Source organism: Aphelocoma coerulescens, chromosome 3 (genome assembly GCF_041296385.1).
Source record: "Aphelocoma coerulescens isolate FSJ_1873_10779 chromosome 3, UR_Acoe_1.0, whole genome shotgun sequence".
Taxonomy (NCBI): Eukaryota; Metazoa; Chordata; class Aves; order Passeriformes; family Corvidae; genus Aphelocoma; species Aphelocoma coerulescens.
Genome location: NC_091016.1, coordinates 88,338,659 through 88,359,885, shown reverse-complemented (window position 1 = coordinate 88,359,885; position 21,227 = coordinate 88,338,659). Strand labels below are relative to the sequence as shown.

The following is a 21,227-nucleotide window of genomic DNA, read 5'->3' as shown; positions in this document are numbered from 1 at the left end:
GCAGTTCTTCCAACGAGTAATTTATCTTTCTAATATTTTATGCTGATTTTGGCTGGTGTGGAGTTAATTTTCTTCACAACGGCTGGCAGGGGGCTGTGTTTTGGATTTGTGCTGAACGCAGTGATGATAATGTGGAGATGTTTTTGTTATTGCTGAGCAGGGCTTACACAGAACCAAGGCATTTTCTCATTTTTGTGCAGCCACGCTGGGGAGGAGCCTGGGGGTGCTTGGGAGGAGACACAGCCAGGACAGGTGACCCAAACTGACCGAAGGGACATTCCAGACCAAATGGCATCATGCTCAGTATACAAGGAGGGGGGAGAAGGAGGAATGGGGCCAACGTTTGCAGTGATGGCGTTTGTCTTCCCAAGTCACCGTTAGGTGTGATGGGGCCCTGCTCTCCTGGAGATGGCTGAACACCCGCCTGCCCAGGGAAGCACTGAATTCATTCCTTGCTTTGCTTGTGTGCATGGCTTTTGCTTTCCCTATGGAACTGTCTATCTCAGCTCGTGAGTTCTCTACTCACGATCTGATCCTTCCGATCTCTCCCCGGTCCCGCTGCCCGGGGAATGGGGCAGCGAGCGAGCGGTGCCCGGGAGCACGGCCAGCACGGGCTACGGGCGGAGCCGCGACCCTCCGCTGGCTGGCCGGGGGCGCCACACCGGGCACGCTGGGGCGAGGAGTTCCGACTGGGCGCCGCCTCCAGGCCCGGCCGGGATCACGAACTACATTTCCCATGGCGCCCCGCGGCGCGGCAGAGGCGATAAAAGGGGGTGGCAGCGTAGGTGTCAGGCCGGAGGGTAGGTGCGGGCGGCAGGTTCGGGTCGGCTGGGGACCGGCGTTCCCGAGTCCTCATGAAGCCGCAGGAGCCGCCGGAGAGCGGTCCCGCCGCCGCGCTGGAGGCGCTGAAGCAGCGGGCGTGCGAGAGCGTGGATCTAAACGCGGCGCGTCTGGGTGCGCTGAGCCGCGACATCTGGAGCTGTCCCGAGCTGGCGTACGCGGAGCACCAGGCGCACGACGCCCTGACCCGCTTCTTCTCCGGCGGGGACCTGCCCGGCGCCGCCTGGGCCGTGCAGCCGCGCTACAAGCTGGGCACAGCTTTTCGCGCCGACTGGGGCACGGCGGCCCCACAGGACCCGTTCCGCCTCGCCTTCCTCTGCGAGTACGACGCGCTGCCCGGGCTCGGACACGCCTGCGGCCACAACCTCATCGCCGAGGTGGGAGCCGCCGCCGCGCTGGCGCTGAAGGCCGCCCTGGAGAGCCTGGCGGAGCCCGTGGCCGTGCAGGTGAGGGCCCTGCCGGGAGAGCGGTGGCGAACTCTCCCTGACAGCCCCTGACTCTCTCTGTGCGTTTGTGCTGCAGATCACGGTGCTGGGGACGCCCGCGGAAGAGCAAGGAGGAGGCAAAATAGACCTGATTAAGGCTGGAGCGTTCGATGGCCTGGATGTGGTTTTCATGGCGCACCCCTCGCAAGAAAACGCTGCTTACCTGCCCGACGTGGCCGAGCATGAGTGAGTGGGTGGGTTCAGGTGGAAAGAGGTGGTTTGTTACTAGCCTTTTGTCCCCTTCCTGAGAAGCGAACCTGCTTTAGCAGTGGCTGAACCCGGAACCTTGCAGGTGTCCTTCGGACAAAAGTATTTGCAGTCAGCTAAGGAGCCAGGTTACTGTTAGGGAATGGCACTCTGAGCCATTCTTTCAAAGTGCTGTGTTCAGCCTAGTGCTCAAATCCCTGACTGCTCTGAGATAATCTTCCATGTATCCCACAAATCTGTTTTTTGTTCTGATGTTTCTAGGCGTTTCTGTTAAACATGCTTGTGGTTATGCCATCTGTTAAAGTAGAATTTAAAGATGCAACTGCAGGGTCTCGAGGGTCATAGTTCTGAGCTTTCCTGGATGCCAGTCATGTGGTCTACTGTGCATTTTAATCAGTTTGGAAGGTGTTTCAGGCTTGCCTTCCTCCTTTTGAAAAGAACTGGCCAGCTAAGCCTGACCAAAGTTTGGATCTGTAGTAACTTCCACGCTAAATTTAGTCGTGGCTGTGTTGTGTGTGTTAACTCTCACATCAACTTTTTGGTTTTGATCCAAAGTAGTTCCTGTCTTTCCTTCGTGTTTGTCCCCAGTGTAAGGATGGACAACAGTCCTACCCTCACACAGCTGCCTTTTTTCCCAGCCATATAACTCTTTGAAAATTATACCTTGTCTTCTTCTGATTAGCCCTGATGTTCAGAGACAGCACTGGCTCACTTGTATTTGAGTCACTTGACTTGTCTTAAAGTACACCTTGCTGGATGTGCATCCCCAGAATTGTATACAGTACATGAGGTGCAATTTCTGTAGATCTTACTCAGCTGATGCAGGGACCGTAGTGTTTCCTTATAATTTTAGAGACAGCTGGCCCTTTTGGGACTTCATCTTCAGTCATTTTCAAGAAATCAACTCTTAGGCAAATGCTTGGTCTTTAAGTACATTATTTTTTAAAAATACTTTGGAGCTTCATTCTTTTCTTGCTCTGCCAGTCTGCAAGGCCATGTTGTTCTTCCTTTGGTGTTACAAACATCAGTTTCCATAGTGTCCCAGCAGTAGTCTACCAGCAGGTTTTGTTCCTACGTTTTATGTGTTATGTGATTCCTGATCACAGGGTCTTACCTTGCAGAGACCCCGCTAGTAAACTCCCTCCAGTGCAACAGTTTTTTCAAGTATTACATTTGGCTGTCTCAGACTAAATTCTTAATTATTTAAATAACTAATTTTCCATTCATTTATGACTTGATGTACTGGGAACTGTTTTCAGCTTGTTGTGCTACCATCCAGCTTTGATATGCTTGATTTTACTGACCACTTTGCTTTTACTAGGGCTGTTTCCAGTGGATAATTTGCTTCTGTTACTGCCAGGTGGAATGGTAAAACAGACAGGGTTAATCTTCATTACCTGGCCAGTTCTCTGCTCTATTCTTTTGTCATTTTTCTAAAGAGTCTTAACTGGTTATTGTAATCTCCTTCAAGACTTAGCCCAACTTGCATTTACTTTACCTTAAGACTATATTTATAATCTTCAAGATGTAGTTTTCAATGATAGTTTTGTCTTTCTGCTTGCAATAACCTTTTGAGTTTGATACAGTAAGATTTGGAAATCTCTCTTCAGAGATCAAGGTCTGCAGTAGGATGCAAGTCCTAGATAGCCTTTAAACCTTTGAATGTGGAGTAGGCGTGGAATTGAAGTGCTGAGTGAAAAAATACCACCAAAAGCTTGAAATACTGAGTTTGTCATGTTTTATGTAATTGTGAGGTTTCAAAGGTAGAAAGACAGTTTTTGACTGGTGATACTAAGTTGCTAGTATTGCTGTGTCTGCAATTCTGAAAGCTGGCTTGTGCCTGAAATAAGATTAGCATATTGGGATAACTGGTGAATACATACCAAAGTTTGCTGATTCTTATTCATTTGCCCTTCACTTAATCAGCCTATTTATTGTTGGTCAAACAGGATCTACATTCTTTTGCTGGTATTCTTAAACTGGCTTAGGGTGTTATTCTGCAAAATCTGTTGGGTTTTCCTGAGTGTCTCTGACATTTGTGTAGCAAAAGAAGTACAAGTAAAGGAATGCTGAAATAACTTTTTTTTAAATAAGAAACACATGTTTCTTGTGGAAAAAAATATTGCAGCATGACTTTTTGCTGTACTTTGCCTTCTTTCCATTTTTTTGAGAATGTCCAGGGATCTTTGCGAGTTGATTTGAGGGGCTGCAGTCTAATACTTGGGATATTAATGGACAAGTTCCTTGTATTTCTTAATGATAAAAAATGTTAAATAAAACTCATAGTCTAGGGAATGGGTTCTATGATTGTCTTGGAAGATTAGTGGAGATGGAAAAAGGCATGTTTAATTTGGATTGCAGCAGCAGTAAGAGATGTTTCCTGTTGCAACAGTACACTGCATTGTCTCTCTTTACCATCCAGAATTTAAGTGCTGGTGTTAACGTGAAGCTGTGGCATGGTTGTGAGCACAAGAGGTCACTTCAGGATAACTGGTTAAGTTGGCCTTTGTGCAAGATGGAGGTACAAGTGAGTTAGTCTGGTCGTGGTTGGATAAATGGTTGTAAAACTTGACTTTTGTTATTTAGACATGAGTTGTATGTGATCGTACATGCTTTTGCTATTTTACATACTGTACACATTTTATTTGACGAGAATTGGGACACTCAGATTCTAATACTGAATCAGAGAAAAGGGTTTGTTATCCTCTGAGAAGAGTGTTAGTAACTTCAAGTCTCAGAACAGTCAGGTAGTATAAAAAAAGCATTGGAGAAATTTAATTAATATATGAGATGTGTACTCTTCAGGAAAAGGCTACATAATGGTATATTACCAGTAACTCCCTTGCCTGACTGGCTCTTGGTATCATTACATTTTGTTGGTTTTCTAGAAATCTTTCAGCATTTTTCTGCACTCAAAGATAGTTTAACTATATAACAGTCTAGTGCGAGGTAATTGTTTGGTGTTATGCTGCACAAAATTTAAATAACATTGTGTGAACAAAAGGAACTTTTTTATTTCAAAGATTTTTTTTTTTCACTGAATGAGAAACAAATAAGCAATGCCTTTTATTTCCTAGTGTGACTGTGAAATACTATGGAAAAGCTTCTCATGCTGCTGCTTATCCTTGGGAAGGAGTTAATGCATTAGATGCTGCTGTTCTTGCGTACAACAATCTGTCTGTTTTAAGACAGCAAATGAAACCGACCTGGAGAGTTCATGGTGAGATCTTCATTAAACCTAATGTCCAGCAAGTAAGAGTTTAGGCTGTTGAAGTACTAACATAGAATATCATACATTCCAAAGTATTGCACTAAAGCACTAAATTAGTATGGTCACTTAAAATATTATGAAACAGCACCATTTCATTTAAATGGTGCGTCTGCAGTCTTTAAAATCATGTCAGTGTCCAGAGCTAACTGCTGAAAATAGGCTGAAAGGTCAAATTTGAAAGGGGACTCCGATGCCCAGGTGAAGGCTAGACAAATTTTAAGTCTTGAAGTTGCAGTTCAGAAAGAAAGAAAAAAGTTCTAAGTTTATTTTGGTACATGATCTTCAACTCCTTAGTATATGTGGATTTGCAAAGGTGTAAGATTAAATGCTTCTAAACAGTGAAGTATTACTTACTGCATTGCTTTTTTGGTAGACATTCCATTAATTAGATGGCATTTATTGGAAAGGTCTCATGGTCTGCAATGAAATCTATTTGGTGAGGTACAAAAAACATGTGATGGCAGAAGATTATAGTTCTGGTTAGTAGCCCAATCAACTAGATGTTCACTGGATTCTAATATTTAATATCTAGTAGGTTTTGGATTAGAAAGGCCATTTTGCAGTAAGACATGTTAACTATTAAGCTTGACTCATACTCCTTCAAGGTCATGCATTTCTATCTGTAAAGTGAGAATGGTTCAAAAGGTGAGATGAAGCTGCCCTTTAGCTATAAATCCAGGTTTCCTTATTACACCCAACACAACTTTTTCCAAGTTGAAATTAAGAAACTGCCAATTCTACAGGACTTTTGAATGTAGAGCTGTTTATTTGGAATACTTGTTATGAGCTAAAAAACCTTCCAGAAGTTCTGAGCTAATCATTATGTGTCTTGGCTGCTTGTGCTGTATATAATACAAGTATGTCTTTCTCTCCAGGATATCTGGATGGAGTCCTAATCCTTTTGACTGTAGATGAAGTTGTTTGCAGTTCTGCTGTGCAGCATGCCCAAGTGAATTTCAGACAGCAGGCACAGCCTCTCTATGCTATTTCTCTGTAGAAAACAAGGCACATAATTAAGTGTTTTGGTGTCTGCAACCCATGTGTTGCAGGTTTAAGGCTGAAGATGCCTAAGTCTTCTGTTGAATCTAAGCCTAAACCCCTAAATACTGCTTTCTTCATAGTCTTTAAAGGCTACATGGGTAATATTGGCAAAAAATCTAAGTATCTAAACAAGCCTTCTAGAGGTAATGTTTCCTGAACAGCAGCACAACTGAAATTACTGTGTTGATGCAACTGCTGTCATAAACCTGGTTTTCCATGTGGAAATATTTAAAATACTTCTGGGAAAGGACAAGCAGCCAGAATGAGATTTAATTTTAGGAATGCTTTCTTTACAACATTGTGTAGGAGATCTCATGTTGTAGACTTGCAGTATTATCAGTGGCTGAATTAAGTGATCCTAAAAATAGTAGTGTTAACCCACTAACAAAAGCTGAAATAATTTCCATTGCTTGAAGTCTAGAATTTCTAACCAATGTTTCATGTACTGAAATATTGTTGTCCTGAGTTTATCTGAGATTTTGCTGTTGTCTTTCTTCCCTGCTTATGAATGGAGGATATGTTGCCCCCTTGGAAAACAGGAATGTAGATTTTTTTTTCCTGCTCAAGAAGTTGTATTAAACAGGTTGTTAAAAAAAAGTTTCCATCCAGAAGGGCAAATTGGGTGCTACTAATAGTGTGCAGGCAGCCTACTTTTAATCTAGGTCTGCTGTCCAGTCCCTATTGCAGTTGTATTGAAATTTAACTGTAGACCTACTCAGACTCTCTCCAGTTCCATTTACAATTGTGCTGGACAGGACAAGTGAAAGCTGTTTATTCATGAAGCTACTTGTTCTGAGAAAGCTTGTTATGGGTATGTGTCATGCAAATTTGCATGAATACTCACTGCTTCCTTTCCTGTGATGTCTATGGCTCTCATCTGAGCTGTTCCTATTGTTATGGACAAATACTGATACTGGATTAATTCATTACTTTGTTTTTTATTTTGACTGTATTTGAGACTGGAGGTGAAGTTCATAATAGGTTTTCTGCACCAAAAGTAAAGTTTTGTTGCCCATTTGCGTCCCATAGATACTGTCTCTTCAGGCCTCAGTGACACACATCAGTAACTTCTGCCATATTTCCATTTGAGGTGGAAGTTTCTCAGGTACTACGGAAAACAAATCTAATTCCACATACAAGAATTTGAGGGTAGGAGGCCAGGGAAATGGTCTGTTGGAAGCATCTGGCTGTTAGTGCAATGAAATCTAACATACAACTGGGATCTACAATGTTTTCTTGTTGAAATAGCTAAATATTATTGTCTTTTATGGTAATGTCTTTGATGCCATAATGGTAAAAGATGTAGTTAATGACACTTTTCCTTGAGGGAGCACTTTCAACTCAAACTGCACTTGTGAATAAAGCTACATGTATTATACATTCCAATATTTCTGAAGAATTAATATGAGCAATCTAATGAACTTACTGTGCACAACAATACACACATTATTCCAGTATTGCTGAGAAATGCAATTTACTCAGCTTTTCTTCAAGCTTGCAAAGTAAGTTGGAAACATTCTAATTGAAGAAATGTTTAAAAGTCAGAGTCCAAGTTAGCCCTTACAGCATTTTTTCTTTTTCTTGTTGGCAGACAGATTGCTTTATGACTCCAGTGCATTGAATTGTAGGGGATTAATTAGAAATGCTAGTTTGGCTTGACTCTGGGATTTAAAACAGATGTCTAACCAAAGAATGCTGTGAGATTGTGCTGAAAGACATGTACATTTTCCACTTAATCTGACATGATAAAGAAACTTTGTCCACATACTGCATTTTTTACATTCTTTGTATTTCATGCTCAGCTGATATTTTGTTGGTTTTGTTTATGTATTTATAGTTCTTGACTGAGGAATTTCATGACAGGGCTGAAGATCAAGCAATTACATTCAACACTGACAACATGACTTTTCCCCTTCTGCAGGTGTAATAAAAAATGGTGGTGTGAAGCCTAACATCATTCCTTCTTACACTGAACTGGAGTTTTACTTGCGTGCTCCTTCAAGGAAGGAGCTTTCTGTTCTGACAGAGAAGGTTGAGAACTGCTTCAAATCTGCAGCACTGGCCACAGGGTGCAAGGTAAGAATATATTCATTGTCGTGTGTTTCTGTTACCCAGACCAGAACAGGAAATCAAAGTTTATGTTATTTGTCTGCATAGTGTTTAGTCAAAGTAAAACTAAATTACTGTGATACTTTTTGCTGTTCCGTTGCTTTGTGGCCTGAAAGAAAGCTTTGGTTTATAAATAGAATGCCAGAGAATCCTAGAAGAATCTGTTTTGGGAGAGACCTCTGGAGGTCATCTGGTCTATTCTCTGTTCAGAGCAGGACCTCTTAGAGCAGGTTGCTGCATGCCATATGGACTTTTGAGTACTTGCAAGGATGAAATTCTACCACCTCTCTCAACAAGTGCTCTACCCACCTCCTGGTGAACAAGTACTTTCCTAATGTTTGTGCTGCAATGACATGAGCACTGGAACAGGTTGCCTGCAGAGGTTGCAGTGCTTCCATCTTTGGAGATATTCAAAAGCTGGCTCAGTATGGTTCTGGGCAACCAGCTCTAGGTGACCCTGACTGAGCAGGGGAACTGGACAAGATGACCTCTTGTAGTGGCTTTCCCACATCAACCACTCTGTGATTCTGTTGTATCCAATGAGAATTTCCTTTGTTGCTTCTTGTTGCATCACTTTGACATCTGAGAAGTCTGGTTCTGCCTTGTCTGTACCCTTTCCATCTCGTAACTCTAGACCAGCAGTAAGATGCCCTGCTAACCTTCTGTTCTGTGAAGGCTCAGCAGATCAAGTTCTTCCAGCCTGTCCTTGTACGTCATGTTCTCCACTTAATCATCCTGGTGGCCTTCCCCTGGCCTAGCTCCAGTCTTGATTTAAGGAGAAACAAAACAAACACAGTACCAGATGTGGTCTCACAGGGGTTGTCTACATCAGCAATAAAAATATTAAAACACTAATGGCACCAGTCTTGGTTGCAGATGAGTGCTACAAGTAACAGGAAGCAATGTGGTATTTTCTGCCACTGGTTGTAAACACTTGGAGCTTGTATGTCTTGTGTCATCTGAGCCGGACATGTTGTCATGCAAAGCTAGGTTTGGTCATGCACTATCTGCTTTTAAATGAGTTCCATCTTGTATGCTGGATGTTTACAATCACCTTGTGATTCATGAGCCTGGATATGAGTCCTAGGAGGATTTATTTGCTGTGTAATCCCTCTGGGAACTTGAGGATAGGATGTTCTGAGGAGTGTGTAGTTTTCAAGGACCTCCTCTTGGCCCTTCAAGAGGATGTAACCTTTAGCTCTGGTTCAGTGAGCTGGAACATCCCTCTGTTTCTGTGACACTTAAAAAAATGATGGCCCCCAGACTGCATTTCTGCTTCTCTTACTCTGCATCCTTTGATGCATCCTGCCTGATCCCATGTACATACAATTTCTTTAAGTGCCCTGTAATTTCTTTTTGTTTTGCTGTGGGTGATGCTTCTATCCTACAGATAGTGCTGCTAGGCTCAGAGACCTGGGAGGCTTGATGGCAAACCTCACCTGTAGAAACAAGCAAAACAGGTATTGGGTCTTCTGTCTGTTTTTTTCCCATATTCTTGGTCATTAGGTCCATTGCCCCATTAAATAGCAGGCTCATGTAGCAACCAAATGTGAAAAACTGAGTGATTTTTCAATAAGCATTCTCATTTCTTTTGCTTTTAGTAAATGGAAGCGTGTCTCTTTTAGCTGGTTCAAGCAATATGATTACCTTGTTTTGTGTTGCTAAAATAGATAGTTCTACTTGCTCTGTTAATTACAGGCTTATGACTAATTCAGCTGTAAAAAAAATGTATGTGATCATCAAAACAAATAGGTTTGGGGTATGTCAATATTAGTATGTCACTTTTATAGTCTATTTGAGGCATTAGATGTTGTTTTCCTACTGTGTCCCCTTCACTAGATCTAGAAAATGGGTTCAGAAAGTGCAATTTATGCAGAATGAAAGTTAAGATCTCTTTTGAAATTTGACATTGATAGGTTTTTTTCATGTGTTTTCAAATTTCTTACCTGTGTGAAGCCATTTCATGAATGGGGATGTAATTATTGGAAGCATTCTAAAAAAAGGTAAAATACAGTTTGATAAAAGCCTACATTTATTTCTGTGTAGTTCAGTAGTACCTGCAGGCAAAATCATTAGACACTGTTACAGGAAATACTTGTTTTCTATTTTTGGAGAAAATTTTTAAATCCTTGCTTCTGGAATTTGTCTGTCTTGTTGAAACTGAACAGAACACCAGCTGTGTTTTGATCAAGGATAATATTTGGCAGAATGTTGTATTTTTGAAAGAAACTTAGCATTTATGTCTGTTTTTCCTTGGGTTTGAAGTGTGGATATGGAGGGGGTTTTTTTGGCCTTCAGACTGTTTACATTAAACTGGTTTACACTGGCAAAAAACTTAAAATAATTTGGGGTTTTTGTCTAGGTGGAAATAAAAGGCGGTGAAAATGATTACTACAATGTGCTTCCAAATAAGAGCCTGCAGAAAATTTACAAGGAGAATGGAAAGAAGCTTGGAATAGATTTTATATCAGAAGATGCTGTCTTGAATGGTTTGTCAGGTAACTCCACCTGCATTTTTCATTGTGACTTAAGCTTAGGTTGATCAACCCTCAAGTGTATAAAATAACAAAATAGAGCTAAGTTAAACACAGTTTGGTCAGAGGAAAAAGCCAAATTACAAAGCTGAAGCTCTGTAAAAGGTTTATATCTCTGGCCTGTGTTTCTGTATTTGTTGTAGAAGCTAAGAACAGGTAAGAAAAGCAGTAAACACCTATTGATAATAGTTCTGAAAATATTTCAAGTAATAAACAGTTTGGTTGGGGGAAAGGATGGAAAGCTAAGAGCAGTATTTCTGGGAACATTGGGATGTGTAATAAATTGTCTCATTCTGTGGCTTTAAAATACAGAATCCTGGATTGCTGTGACTAGGGATGAGACTTTGTTTTTAGGAACCTTGTTTAATAATATTTTCCAAGCTTACATATAAATAAGTCTACCAGAATCTAACAGTTATTTTAGAGGGAGTTTTTGGAGAGATTTATAAATGGAAGTTTAAGCATCTCACTCACCCTAATTTAGTCTTTTCATTAACAGGTAATTAATTACATGCCTCTAGTTTTAGTTCATGAGTTCAACGGATTAGTTTTCTAAAGGGTGCTCTTCAAGTAGGTGTTCACTTCTGGGTCTTGACTGTCTCAAATGATTTAACTTTTTTGATCTCAGCGCTATAACAGAAATGAGAATTCTTGAATGCTTAGGTGGGTTTCTTGTTATCCTTAACACTTTTTTTCAGACTTCCTACAGGAGCTCTGTTCAAGTCTCAACTTCTGCTCATACTTTTAGCCTCAACTACTGATCTTAATTGTATTTATGAGCATTTTTATTCCATTCACGCTAAAGGTTTTTCTCTTAGAAGGAAAATACTGTTCTCAGTAACAAGTTATTAGTTTGATTGTGGTACTTATCTTCTCTATATTAAATGCAGATTATCTTTGGAGTTTGGACAAACTTGGTGTTCAGGAATAGCTCTCCAACCTTTTTTTTTGTGGGTAGGGGAAGCATTGTATCTAATGGTATTCTTGGTATCTAATGGTAATGGATTTTTTCCCATTCCTTACTTCCCCTCCAAATTAAACACTGGTTCATTGTCTTGTGTTTAAAACCAAATTATAACTAAAGGCAGATTTTTTCCTTCTTTCTTCAGTGTAATACAAATAAGATTTACTACTTTGCTCATTTAGCCAAAGATAGGGGCTGAGGAACCTTAGAATGTTTACTGTAGTGCAACTTTCTGGAGCTCTGCTAGTTGGTTCCTCCAAACCATTGTAGTAAGGATGATCATGAATTTCGGTGATCTTGCTTTTATTCAGAGGACTTGAAGTGAATTTTGCACAGACACCCAGTTGCAATAGGGCTTTCATATGTAAGTTACATGATGTGCTAATGTTAACTATTAACTTGCTTAAACCAAAATTCCCTATATGGCTGTCCTGTCCTTGAATTGCATGTCAAATGTCAAACTGTGCTTGAGCAATTGCTTTTTTATCTTGCACTGCAGCAGGTTTTACTGAATTTTCTTTCCACAGCTTCTCTGAATATTTGCAGTGGGAATTCAGGAGAGATAACACAGCACAGTCTCCAGAGCCATAGGAGTGGAACTTTGTATGCTACCCTTTTCGGGGGGGGGTTGAGTATTTTGTGTCGTCTTTTTCAAGACCTCTATTTCTGTTTAGTTTTCATGTGGTTTTCAATGTTTTCTTTTAGGATATCAGTTTCTTCTGTTGAAAGGGAAGGAAGATAGCTCAGTTGCTTCTCCATGTCTGTGCAGCAGAACAGTCGTTAAGAGATGAGCTGCCACCTCTGCATGGGTATTAGTGTCGGTCTGCTCCCAGGTATCGCTCTAGGCAGATAAGCGTCACCAAGGCTTCCTTGAGTACAGCAAATCACACGACTCTGGGTGTGCCCCACACAGCTCTGCTCACGGGGCACATAGCCAGGGTGGTGTGACATGATGTGAAACTGAGCTAGCTTGGACCAGGTGCCAGCACCTGTTTCTCCTTCCACTGGTTGTAGGGTAGCTTTACTACAGGATATCCATAACCTCCTAAAGCAGATGGCTTAGTTAAACATGCCTTACTTGAGGCACCCACACGTGTGATAACTTAGTCTGCTCAAAATTTAGTATTCATGGGATTCATTGGCTTTCTGTACACAAGACTGATAAAGAAAATCTTAAGAAGGTCTAGTATGTTTTGAAAATTCCACTTTTGAAGCTCGGGACTGTATCTAAATGTTTCTTGGAATCATGTTTGTGGTAATACTGACTGCATTAAATATTCAGTGATTGAAGAGGCTTCAGGATATATTTTTGAGAGGCTGAAACTCCAATGTCTCTCTGTTGAAGATAGTGCAGGATTATGTGTATTGCACTGATAACTGCAATTATTGATGCTTCTAGAAGGAATCCCAATCTGTATGTGTCTAGCAAGCATACAATTTCAGATGTTTGTATGGAAACCATTGGAACACCTGATATTCTAAACATACCTCTATGTTATTCCCCTAAAGGGTGTAACATTTTTTCTGATAGAGGACAAGATTTAGCTGTCACCTTTTTATTAAAAGCTGCCTGGATTTTGCCTCTCCATATTACTAGAAAATACCCAACCTAAATCCCTTCTATTCAGCAAAAATAACGTGTCGACTGGTAGTGCATTGAATATGGATATAAATTTAGGAGGAATGATGTGACTGAGAACTATGATGGAGTGAAATTTCTAATGTTTTGTTGCTGAGTGAGAGTAGGGAAAAGGGCAACACAGTTTGCAGCAGTTCATGTATTGGGACTTAGTAAGGCAGGTCTAGAACCCTTGGTTTAGTCTGAAGTATGCAGAACTACTGGTTTGTCTGTCCAGGTTGAGCAAAGAATGAATCAGTAGTGCAGACTACTGGAAATTAAATTAACTTGTTGCTGTGCCAAGAGTTGGATTTTCTTCAAATGCATCCTGAATTTATGGGAAGAGATGGTTTTGAACAAGCTTTGCTGTTTCCATTATCTGTAAGCAAAGTAAATAGCAAACTCTTGTCCTTATAACGTAGGCTCTGTGGACTCACTTTCACTACCTATAGGCTTCCAAATAAAATCTGTATTCTTCAATCATTTAATTATTAAATCTTAAGGCACTAGCAATATCTCTCTTCATAAAGTATCACTATATAGAGGCTATCTGATGTGTTTCAATTAATTTTAAATCTCTGGAACAGTCATTTTATACACCATTGCTAAAGAAACCGATTCTCGAATCTGTGGCCCCAGAAAGTTAAGTGAGATCTTAGTGGATCATTCCTATTTTTCCCTGCTACAAAACAATGCTTACTCTGGTATCTGGATTTCACAGTAACTGGTATGTTGATTTCTCCAGCTCTGAAATGTCATTTTAACAAATAATGAGGAGATTGCTTGTTTGGGTGAAAAAAAAGGCACTTGGGATGTAGTTGTAAACTCTTGGATGATTTACTATGAAAAATCTTCTACTTTGGGATGATATCATTAAGTAGATAAGGCTGTGAGATAGGTGCTAGATAACATACTGAAAGTGATAGGCATGAAGGAATCATCATTAAAATCTGCAGCATTGCTATCAGGTGTTTGTCTGCAAAGCCCTAGCATTTTGTCTGGAGTTCAGTTCTGATTTTATTTCAGGGGTGCTTGTGCCATTAGGATTTCCATAACTGAGAATAATCAAAACATATGGGGGAAAAAACTGCTGCCCTCAATCTGTTTTTGTTTCAAGATGGGTAGTTTCTACTTCAGTGCCCTACAGAATGCTGAATATTTGCATATTGGTGAGAAGTAGGAATTGTTGGGCCTAGTTCTAAGGGCTCTAACAGGGAAATAGCTGAACTGCCTGAAACTCCCAAGGTTTGCAGCTTTCCTGTTTCTGAATTAACAGCTTACTATCAGGAGATGCTTGATAAAAAATGAGCAGTAAAAGGAATAGGAACATGCTGATACATCTTCCTTGCAGTCCAGTAACTGATCATTGATCAGAAGTGCACTGGAGAGCAGCACCTGAAGATGGTTAGTTAGGGAAAACACCTTGTTGACAGGAGATATTTGTATGGGTAATGACTCATTAGGAATGTTTTTATTCTAGTATTTGGGGCAAAGGATATTCCATTTTAGATATGGGCTGGAGAGAATCTCTATCATGCATTTTCTTACAGCATTCAAAACTGCATGACGCTTTTTCATTAAGAAAATCTCTATGCTCCTTCTAGGTTCCACGGACTTTGGAAATGTCACATTTGTGGTCCCTGGGCTTCATCCTTATTTTTATATTGGCTCTGATGCACTGAATCATACTGAGCAGTACACAGAAGCTGCAGGTGAGTGGAAGTGAAAAGGGTTAGGGGTTTATATTTGGAATCCTTAAGCATTGTATAGACTGCTTGCTGACTGCTCACTACAGCAAATCTAGAAATTAGAAGTATTTCAAATTACAGAGAATTAAAACTTTCCCACGTTTCACTGGTATTGAAAGCTACTGCGTAGTAAATGTTTAAAAGTCTAAGTTCTAGATCTGAAACTGGCTGCATGTGAGTACCTTATAGAAACAGGGTTGCTTTTGTCAAGCATGATGTGGTCTGAGCTGAATGCAGACCCTGAAATAATTAACATTAATAGTAGAGTTGCAGAAAATGCTGACAATGTAGAATTTTTGTGTTTGTGTTTAAGATTACATGTATATGGGTATTATGGTCACTCCTCATACTAAAAGCCTGATTTGATAGTACTATGTAGACAAAAGAAATTAGAAGGATTCTCCATAACAGCATATTCAGAAGAATTTCTAAATGTGAGCCAAAAGATAGAAGTCATTTTAACTCCTAAAACACAATAGTTTGGAAATGTAATAGTGCTACCTTATAAAGCTCCACATTTTCTACAGAGCGCAATGTGAACACTCACTTTCCTGTTCTCTGTCTTAGTTGTTTATATCGGTAGCAGAAAATTAAGTACTTGCAAGTGAAAAAATGTTTTGAGGCATGGGAAAATCGGTACACTTCATGCAAGTTGATGTTTACAAAAATGTTCTTGCAGCTGAAACTTACAGATCTTATTTTATAAAATATGTCTTACGCAGTAAGCAAGTGGTTTAAACATTGGTAATCTAACCTGAAATTCCTCTTACCTCTTCTTGTGCAGGGTCACAGACCGCTCAGTTCTATGCCTTGCGCACAGCAAAAGCTTTGGCAATGACAGCACTGGATGTCATTTTCAAGCCAGGTCTGTTAGAAGAAGTCAGGGAAGACTTTAGAGAAGTGAAGCTGAAAGAAGAGGAGCAAGTAAATCCAGTAGAACCTAAAAAAGGATCTGGTGTCGGTGTAGGAGCATGTGCATCACTCTAAACTTCATTAAAACTTTCTCAGTAGGACTGACTTAATGGAGATGCTGCATTTAAATCCCAGTAGGGACTGAGCAAATACATAGCTGAAGAAATGATGATTTTATTTTATTTGGACTTTAGTAGAAGCAAATAGTATCATTGCTCTCAAAAATGTGCAATTTCATCTAGCTGTAATGTTTGTGTTCAATATGGTGATGAATTTCATACAGAGATCTCAAATATGTTGTCTTTAATTTGTAGTGTTGAATAAATTACAGTGATTAGATCCCTTGTCAGTGATTTGCTATTTAGTGCTATAGTAATATTCCTTATAAAGGAAGTATGGCAGTTTTCTGTTCTAAAATAAGCACTTTTCATTCAGTGATCATACACTGAATCTGATCTGTGAAGCTTTTATGAAATTTCTGGTCAGTCACTTTTCTTGGGATAAGATGGAGACTTAAAACATGAGCTAGTTTCACTGGAGAGAATGGGCTATATTTGGAAATATACCTGGTTTTGATAATAGTAGCTTCTAGAAATGGAAGAGAACTGTTTTTGGAAATGCAGTCTGTAAAGCTTGATTGTCCTGAAATACACTGATTTTCCTCCTAAAAAATTTTGGAGGTGTTGTGGAGCAGTTATGGATCACAAAATTGGGAAGAAACTAAATGTTTATTTGTTTAAATTAATGCTTTTAAACTACTGTGGGAAAAATTCTGCTCTGAGGCAATACAGGTGTCCACATGAGGTGTTGCATTAGAGTAATTGGTCTGAAGGAGGTGTATAAATTTAGCTAAACCAGTGGAAATCTTTGTCACAAAGCTCCAAGTGTGGTGCCATGAAGCAGTAAGTGGTTGCATGCAAGCCCCTCTAGTAAGCTCAGAGGAGCTTGCAGTGAGGATTGCTGGTGCAGTAACTGCCTTCTTTAACCTGTTTGTTCCCATGTCCTAAGCAGCAGATCTATTAAGTCTTGCCAGTTGTCCTTTCTGTGTGTTGCATGGTTAGTCCATTTAATCCTTGGATTTTTGCTTCCCAGAGACATTAATACTGCAGTTTTATTGAGGTGATGTTCTGTGTGCCCAGAGATACTAGGATGTCTTTTAATTCACTGGTTAAAGATCTCATGAGTACACAGAAAATAAGTCAGTGGACAGATGGAGAGAGAAAGCAACTTGGTGATTAACATTTTCCTAAGCACAGGTATTACTGTAAGCATCAGAAAGGAAGGCAGGCAGGAAGCCAGAGTAACTGACTTTCAGAAACGTTTTTTTTTTAATGGTGTCTAAATTGTAAACTCTAAAATTCTATTCAGAATTTATAGCCTGTTGAGTTCTATATTCACTTTAATTTTACACCAGTGTCCTTGCTTTCATTAGCAAGTTTTCCTGGATGGATGCATGAAAGAGATGAAGGTGGGACTCTGAGCCATAGGTATGTCCAGGATAGTAAGTTGAATAATAAATCCAACTGAAATTTGTTCTAATGTTTGTCAAAGGAACTTTGTCCTTAACTTTTAATTTACAGTCTGCCTTGCCAGTTCTCAGACACAATTGCAATTCATTAAGATGTACTGGGTTAACAGGCTAGTGCATTGATTTCCTTAGCACACATGAGTTTTTATTTCTTCCTGCATGAACTGCTTAACTCATTGCTTTGCTGGTTTTAAGATGGAGTGTTTGGGTCCCACATAGCTAGCACATGCTGTGGTGTTGTGTTTCCTACAAGCTGATGTACATTAAAGGCTTCTCAGTTCTCTTTGTCCAGACTTCTTGGTGGCATCATATCCAAGATCAGTTAATTAAACTTCTCTGAACTAAAAGCATATCTTCATTTTGTTGTAATCATTGCTGGAATTAAAATGGGGTTAAAATACTGATTAAAGGTGAGTTGATATTAATAAAGGAATTTAATTGTGATGGAATTTTCTTTGCTTAATATTGGGATGGTGCATGGTTTTATTTGAGTAGCATGTTTGATTTTTTTTTCTTTTTTCCCCCTAGTTACAATTATGTAAGATCAAGGATGTTTTAAGCTTTCCATTTTGGTCTGCATTTGTTGTGAGGGTTAATGCCTTTCAAACACAGTATTTAATGTTAGTCTTTATAATCTTAGGGCTGTTTTAACTGTTAAAACATGCTGGAATTGATAGAATAGTAGGAATGTGAGTTTGTGAGTGATCTCTGAAGGATCTCTGTTAGGCTAAAGCTAGTCTAGCCTTTAGTTTGAAGTGGGATTATTGCCAACATGTGGTCAGGTAGTCTTTGCTTCATTTGCCAAATCCTTGAATCCTCATTCAGTCTTCTTTCTCAACTCCCCATGTGAGCTAATTCCGGTTTGTCTCAGAATGTTCCTTCTTGAACTAAAGAAGTTTGGGAATTAACCTTGCAATTTTGCACAGTGATACTACGGATGGGAGAAGCTTGGTCCCTGTGGGAATAAAACTTTGATTTTCAGTCGTTTGTGCTCATAAATCACATGTATATGAAAATATCTGGCATGCTTTTTAAGTTGCCCTAACTGCAGTCTTCCCCAAGCTGTTTGTAATTTAAGCATATTGGAATATTTGTCAGGAATAGTATTTTAAGTAATTAATCAAAATGTGGAGGTGGTGAACTGTAATGGCTGAAATTATTCTGAACAGCTGATGGCAAATCACAGCTGGGAAAGGATGAGGTGATTATGTCCAGATGTTTTGAAGAACTTAAAGCCTCTGCCCACCTACCAAGCTACTGTGTTTCCTTATTTAGTATCTGTCTTAGAACCTGAGTAAAAGATAGACATGGTTTAAAGCAAAACAAAAAATGAAACATGAAATGTGATGGGTTTATTTTTTATGAAAATATTTGGAGGAGAGAACTTGCAACCTGCTGTGTTCCTGGTGTAGAAGAGCCCAGCAGCCTTTCTTCAAGCCGTAAGTGGGAAGCAGTTTAATGTTCTTGTCAATCTTATTTCTATAATCGTTTCCCCCCACTGTGAGTGCTCTGTACCTGCTCCCATTGCAGTCACAAGGACCAGAACTGTGTTCCTCTGAGGAAGAGTCACGACGCATAAGCTGTCGAACTCTAGTATTCATTGAATGATCTCATAACTTACTAACAGCATTCCTTAAAACATACATTTATTTAGAGCAAAATGTTTAGGAATAAATAATTTTGGAATAACAAAGAAAAAGTCAGTCTACATTATTTCCTTTTTACCCCTGAGATCTGCAATTTCCTTGTCCTGCAGATAGCAGCCTTCCACAGAGCCTTTGTCCACCACTCTTTCATTGGCTGCTGCTGCCACCCACATTTTGTTCTTACTACAGAGCAAAAGTGAATCCTGCATAAGTGTTCTTACCCAAACTCTGCTAAGCTAAAGCTGGATAAGATTGCTGCTGATTTAGATTCCTCTAGGCACTAATGGAAGCCAAAAGTATCTGACAAATGTACTGAGGATTTTTCTCAAGCTACAACTGCATCTGATGTCCTTATTTAAAAATAGTGAGAAGCCAAATGCCTCAGTCCTAATGAAGTCCACATGGTTGAGGATAGTGTAGAAATACGGTGCTATTGTTTATGATAGCTCTAGAGTTTCAGAGAATCACAGAATAGTCTGGGTTGGAAGGGAGCTTAGAAGACCATTTAGTTCTTCATGCCTTCTCACTACTCATAGAATCATATAATTTCTTTTCCTACTCCAGCCTGGCCCTGAACACTCTCAGGGATGGGGTATTTGCAGCTTCTCAATTGCAGACTGAAGTTTGCCTCCTTGCTGCTTCACCCTATCAGTAATTATCATCATCCTTAAAGGCCATCAAAGGCTTCAGCCTCCAAATCTAGAACCTAGCTAGATGTGCTCACAGACTGAACCTGTGTCTATCCACAATGCACACAGACCTGCCTTCTGTAAATAGCCTCATTCCAGGCTGGGCTTTGGGTTAATCTCGAAGAAATTGCAGATTATTACCCAAAGCAAGAGGACTGAGGACTGTAACACACACAAGTCTGAGATAAAAAGCTTAGCGTCATCATCATGGTGATCTGGAGCGTGCATGAGGCTTCTTATCAGAGCCCTGCCTGTGAAACCCTGGGCCTCTCCAGCCCTACCAGATTTAAGGACATTTGGTATTCGTCTGGATCAGGTTCTGAGCAAAAAGGTCTTACATGTATAAACTCATGGAGATCATGCTTTTGAAGGTAGAAAACACGCGGTGCTGTACAAACGCGAAGTTTTTTTGGGATTTGGGGTGTTTCTAGAAATAAACAAAAGCAGACAAACCTCTCTGCTTTATTGTGGAAGTGGAAAGGAGCAGAGTGTCAATGACTGGATACAAAACCCATACAGTGAAAGGTTAAAAGCCAAAAAGTGTGTATGTAAATATGTTTAATGAGTACAGTTGCTGATAACAAATACTGACTGTATATGACATATCCTGTAGTTATAGAATACATGTATATACACATTTATATAAGACTGAAAAGGCACTAGAGTTTCCCAAATAAAACACAAGTAAATTAACAGTGTAAATCCAAACACTGAGGTTGGGGTATCAGTTTAGGGAGTTGTGCTGAAAGGGAAATTCTGAAAAATTGTATGGGAAGTTCAAAACCAGGTTCCCACTGAAAGCCGGGGAATTCAAAAGTCCAGCTCCCCTTTGTATCTTCAAAATCTCCCTTAATATACTGATCAGATGCCAAATAATGTATGTAGTATGAGATTAATGAGTCTATAAAGGAATGTACTGTACTTCAGCAAACTACAAAACATTAAGCTTCTTATGGAGCTGAAAAGCTTACTATAAAATCTGGCACTCCTGTTCATGCTATTCTCAAATTGTAGGAATAAATGGGTTCTTGCAATACTGAGAATCTAAGTACGTTCCTGTGCAAGTTTGCCCAAGAAATCCAGAATAAGGAGTAAGGTAGGGTGGGCAAACCTGGTGGTCAACCTTTTCAACCTTTCATCTGCTTTTGCCAGAGTGACCTTTTTACTTTCATTTGACTGAAATGTTTACAGGTTTTAAGAAAAAAAAAAGGCATTTTTTAAATCTCTTAAAAAAACTTACAGGAGAATAATATGATATGAAAGGGACGTGATAGAATGAAGGTATGATAGTATATGTGCATGTGAAAAAAAACCCTATGTAGAAATTAGTAGAACTATGAGTGGGTGTGTCTTTCAATGATTTTTAGCTTTTGTGGTTTTACTGCCTTTCCTATGGAGTGTAGCTGTGAGATGAGTGTAGGTAATTTTTCAGGTACAATTTTAGCAGTTGTAAGAAAAACTGAATATGTTTATGTAACATTTATTTACATAGGAAATAAAAACAACAACCAGCAGTGTTCAAACAACTGCAATGAGTGTGTCACACGCCTAATGGTAGAGTGACAGAACAGGTAGGCCAGGGCAGGTGTCATGTAAGAAGATTCACTCTCCTTTTGGAGTCACAACTGCTTTGGT

The 21,227-nt window shown here is 39.8% G+C and overlaps 1 protein-coding gene across 3 annotated transcripts; it reads left to right on the top strand.

Moving 5' to 3' along the window:
• The first annotated feature begins 774 nt into the window (after positions 1 to 774).
• PM20D2 (peptidase M20 domain containing 2) lies at positions 775 to 17,706 on the top strand. Of its 3 annotated transcripts, none has more exons than XM_069011170.1 (7): positions 775 to 1,286; positions 1,363 to 1,511; positions 4,610 to 4,752; positions 7,766 to 7,920; positions 10,316 to 10,451; positions 12,157 to 12,284; positions 14,674 to 14,761. In XM_069011170.1, the coding sequence occupies exons 1-6, from the start codon at positions 855 to 857 to the stop codon at positions 12,240 to 12,242; spliced, it is 1,101 nt and encodes a 366-aa protein (XP_068867271.1). In that variant the 5' UTR covers positions 775 to 854; the 3' UTR covers positions 12,243 to 12,284; positions 14,674 to 14,761. The 3 variants fall into 3 exon arrangements, with proteins under 3 accessions (XP_068867271.1, XP_068867270.1, XP_068867269.1); XM_069011168.1 differs by lacking the exon at positions 12,157 to 12,284 and adding an exon at positions 15,602 to 17,706 and having other exon boundaries at positions 778 to 1,286; positions 14,674 to 14,781; XM_069011169.1 differs by having other exon boundaries at positions 12,157 to 14,760.
• Positions 17,707 to 21,227: the final 3,521 nt, after the last annotated feature.

Coding starts and splice junctions, on each gene's coding strand:
- PM20D2 (XM_069011168.1), top strand. CDS start 855: ATGAAGCCGCAGGAGCCGCCGGAGAGCGGTCCCGCCGCCGCGCTGGAG. Junction 1,512..4,609: donor CCCGACGTGGCCGAGCATGA/GTGAGTGGGTGG, acceptor TTTATTTCCTAG/TGTGACTGTGAAATACTATG. Junction 14,782..15,601: donor GCAGTACACAGAAGCTGCAG/GTGAGTGGAAGT, acceptor CTTCTTGTGCAG/GGTCACAGACCGCTCAGTTC.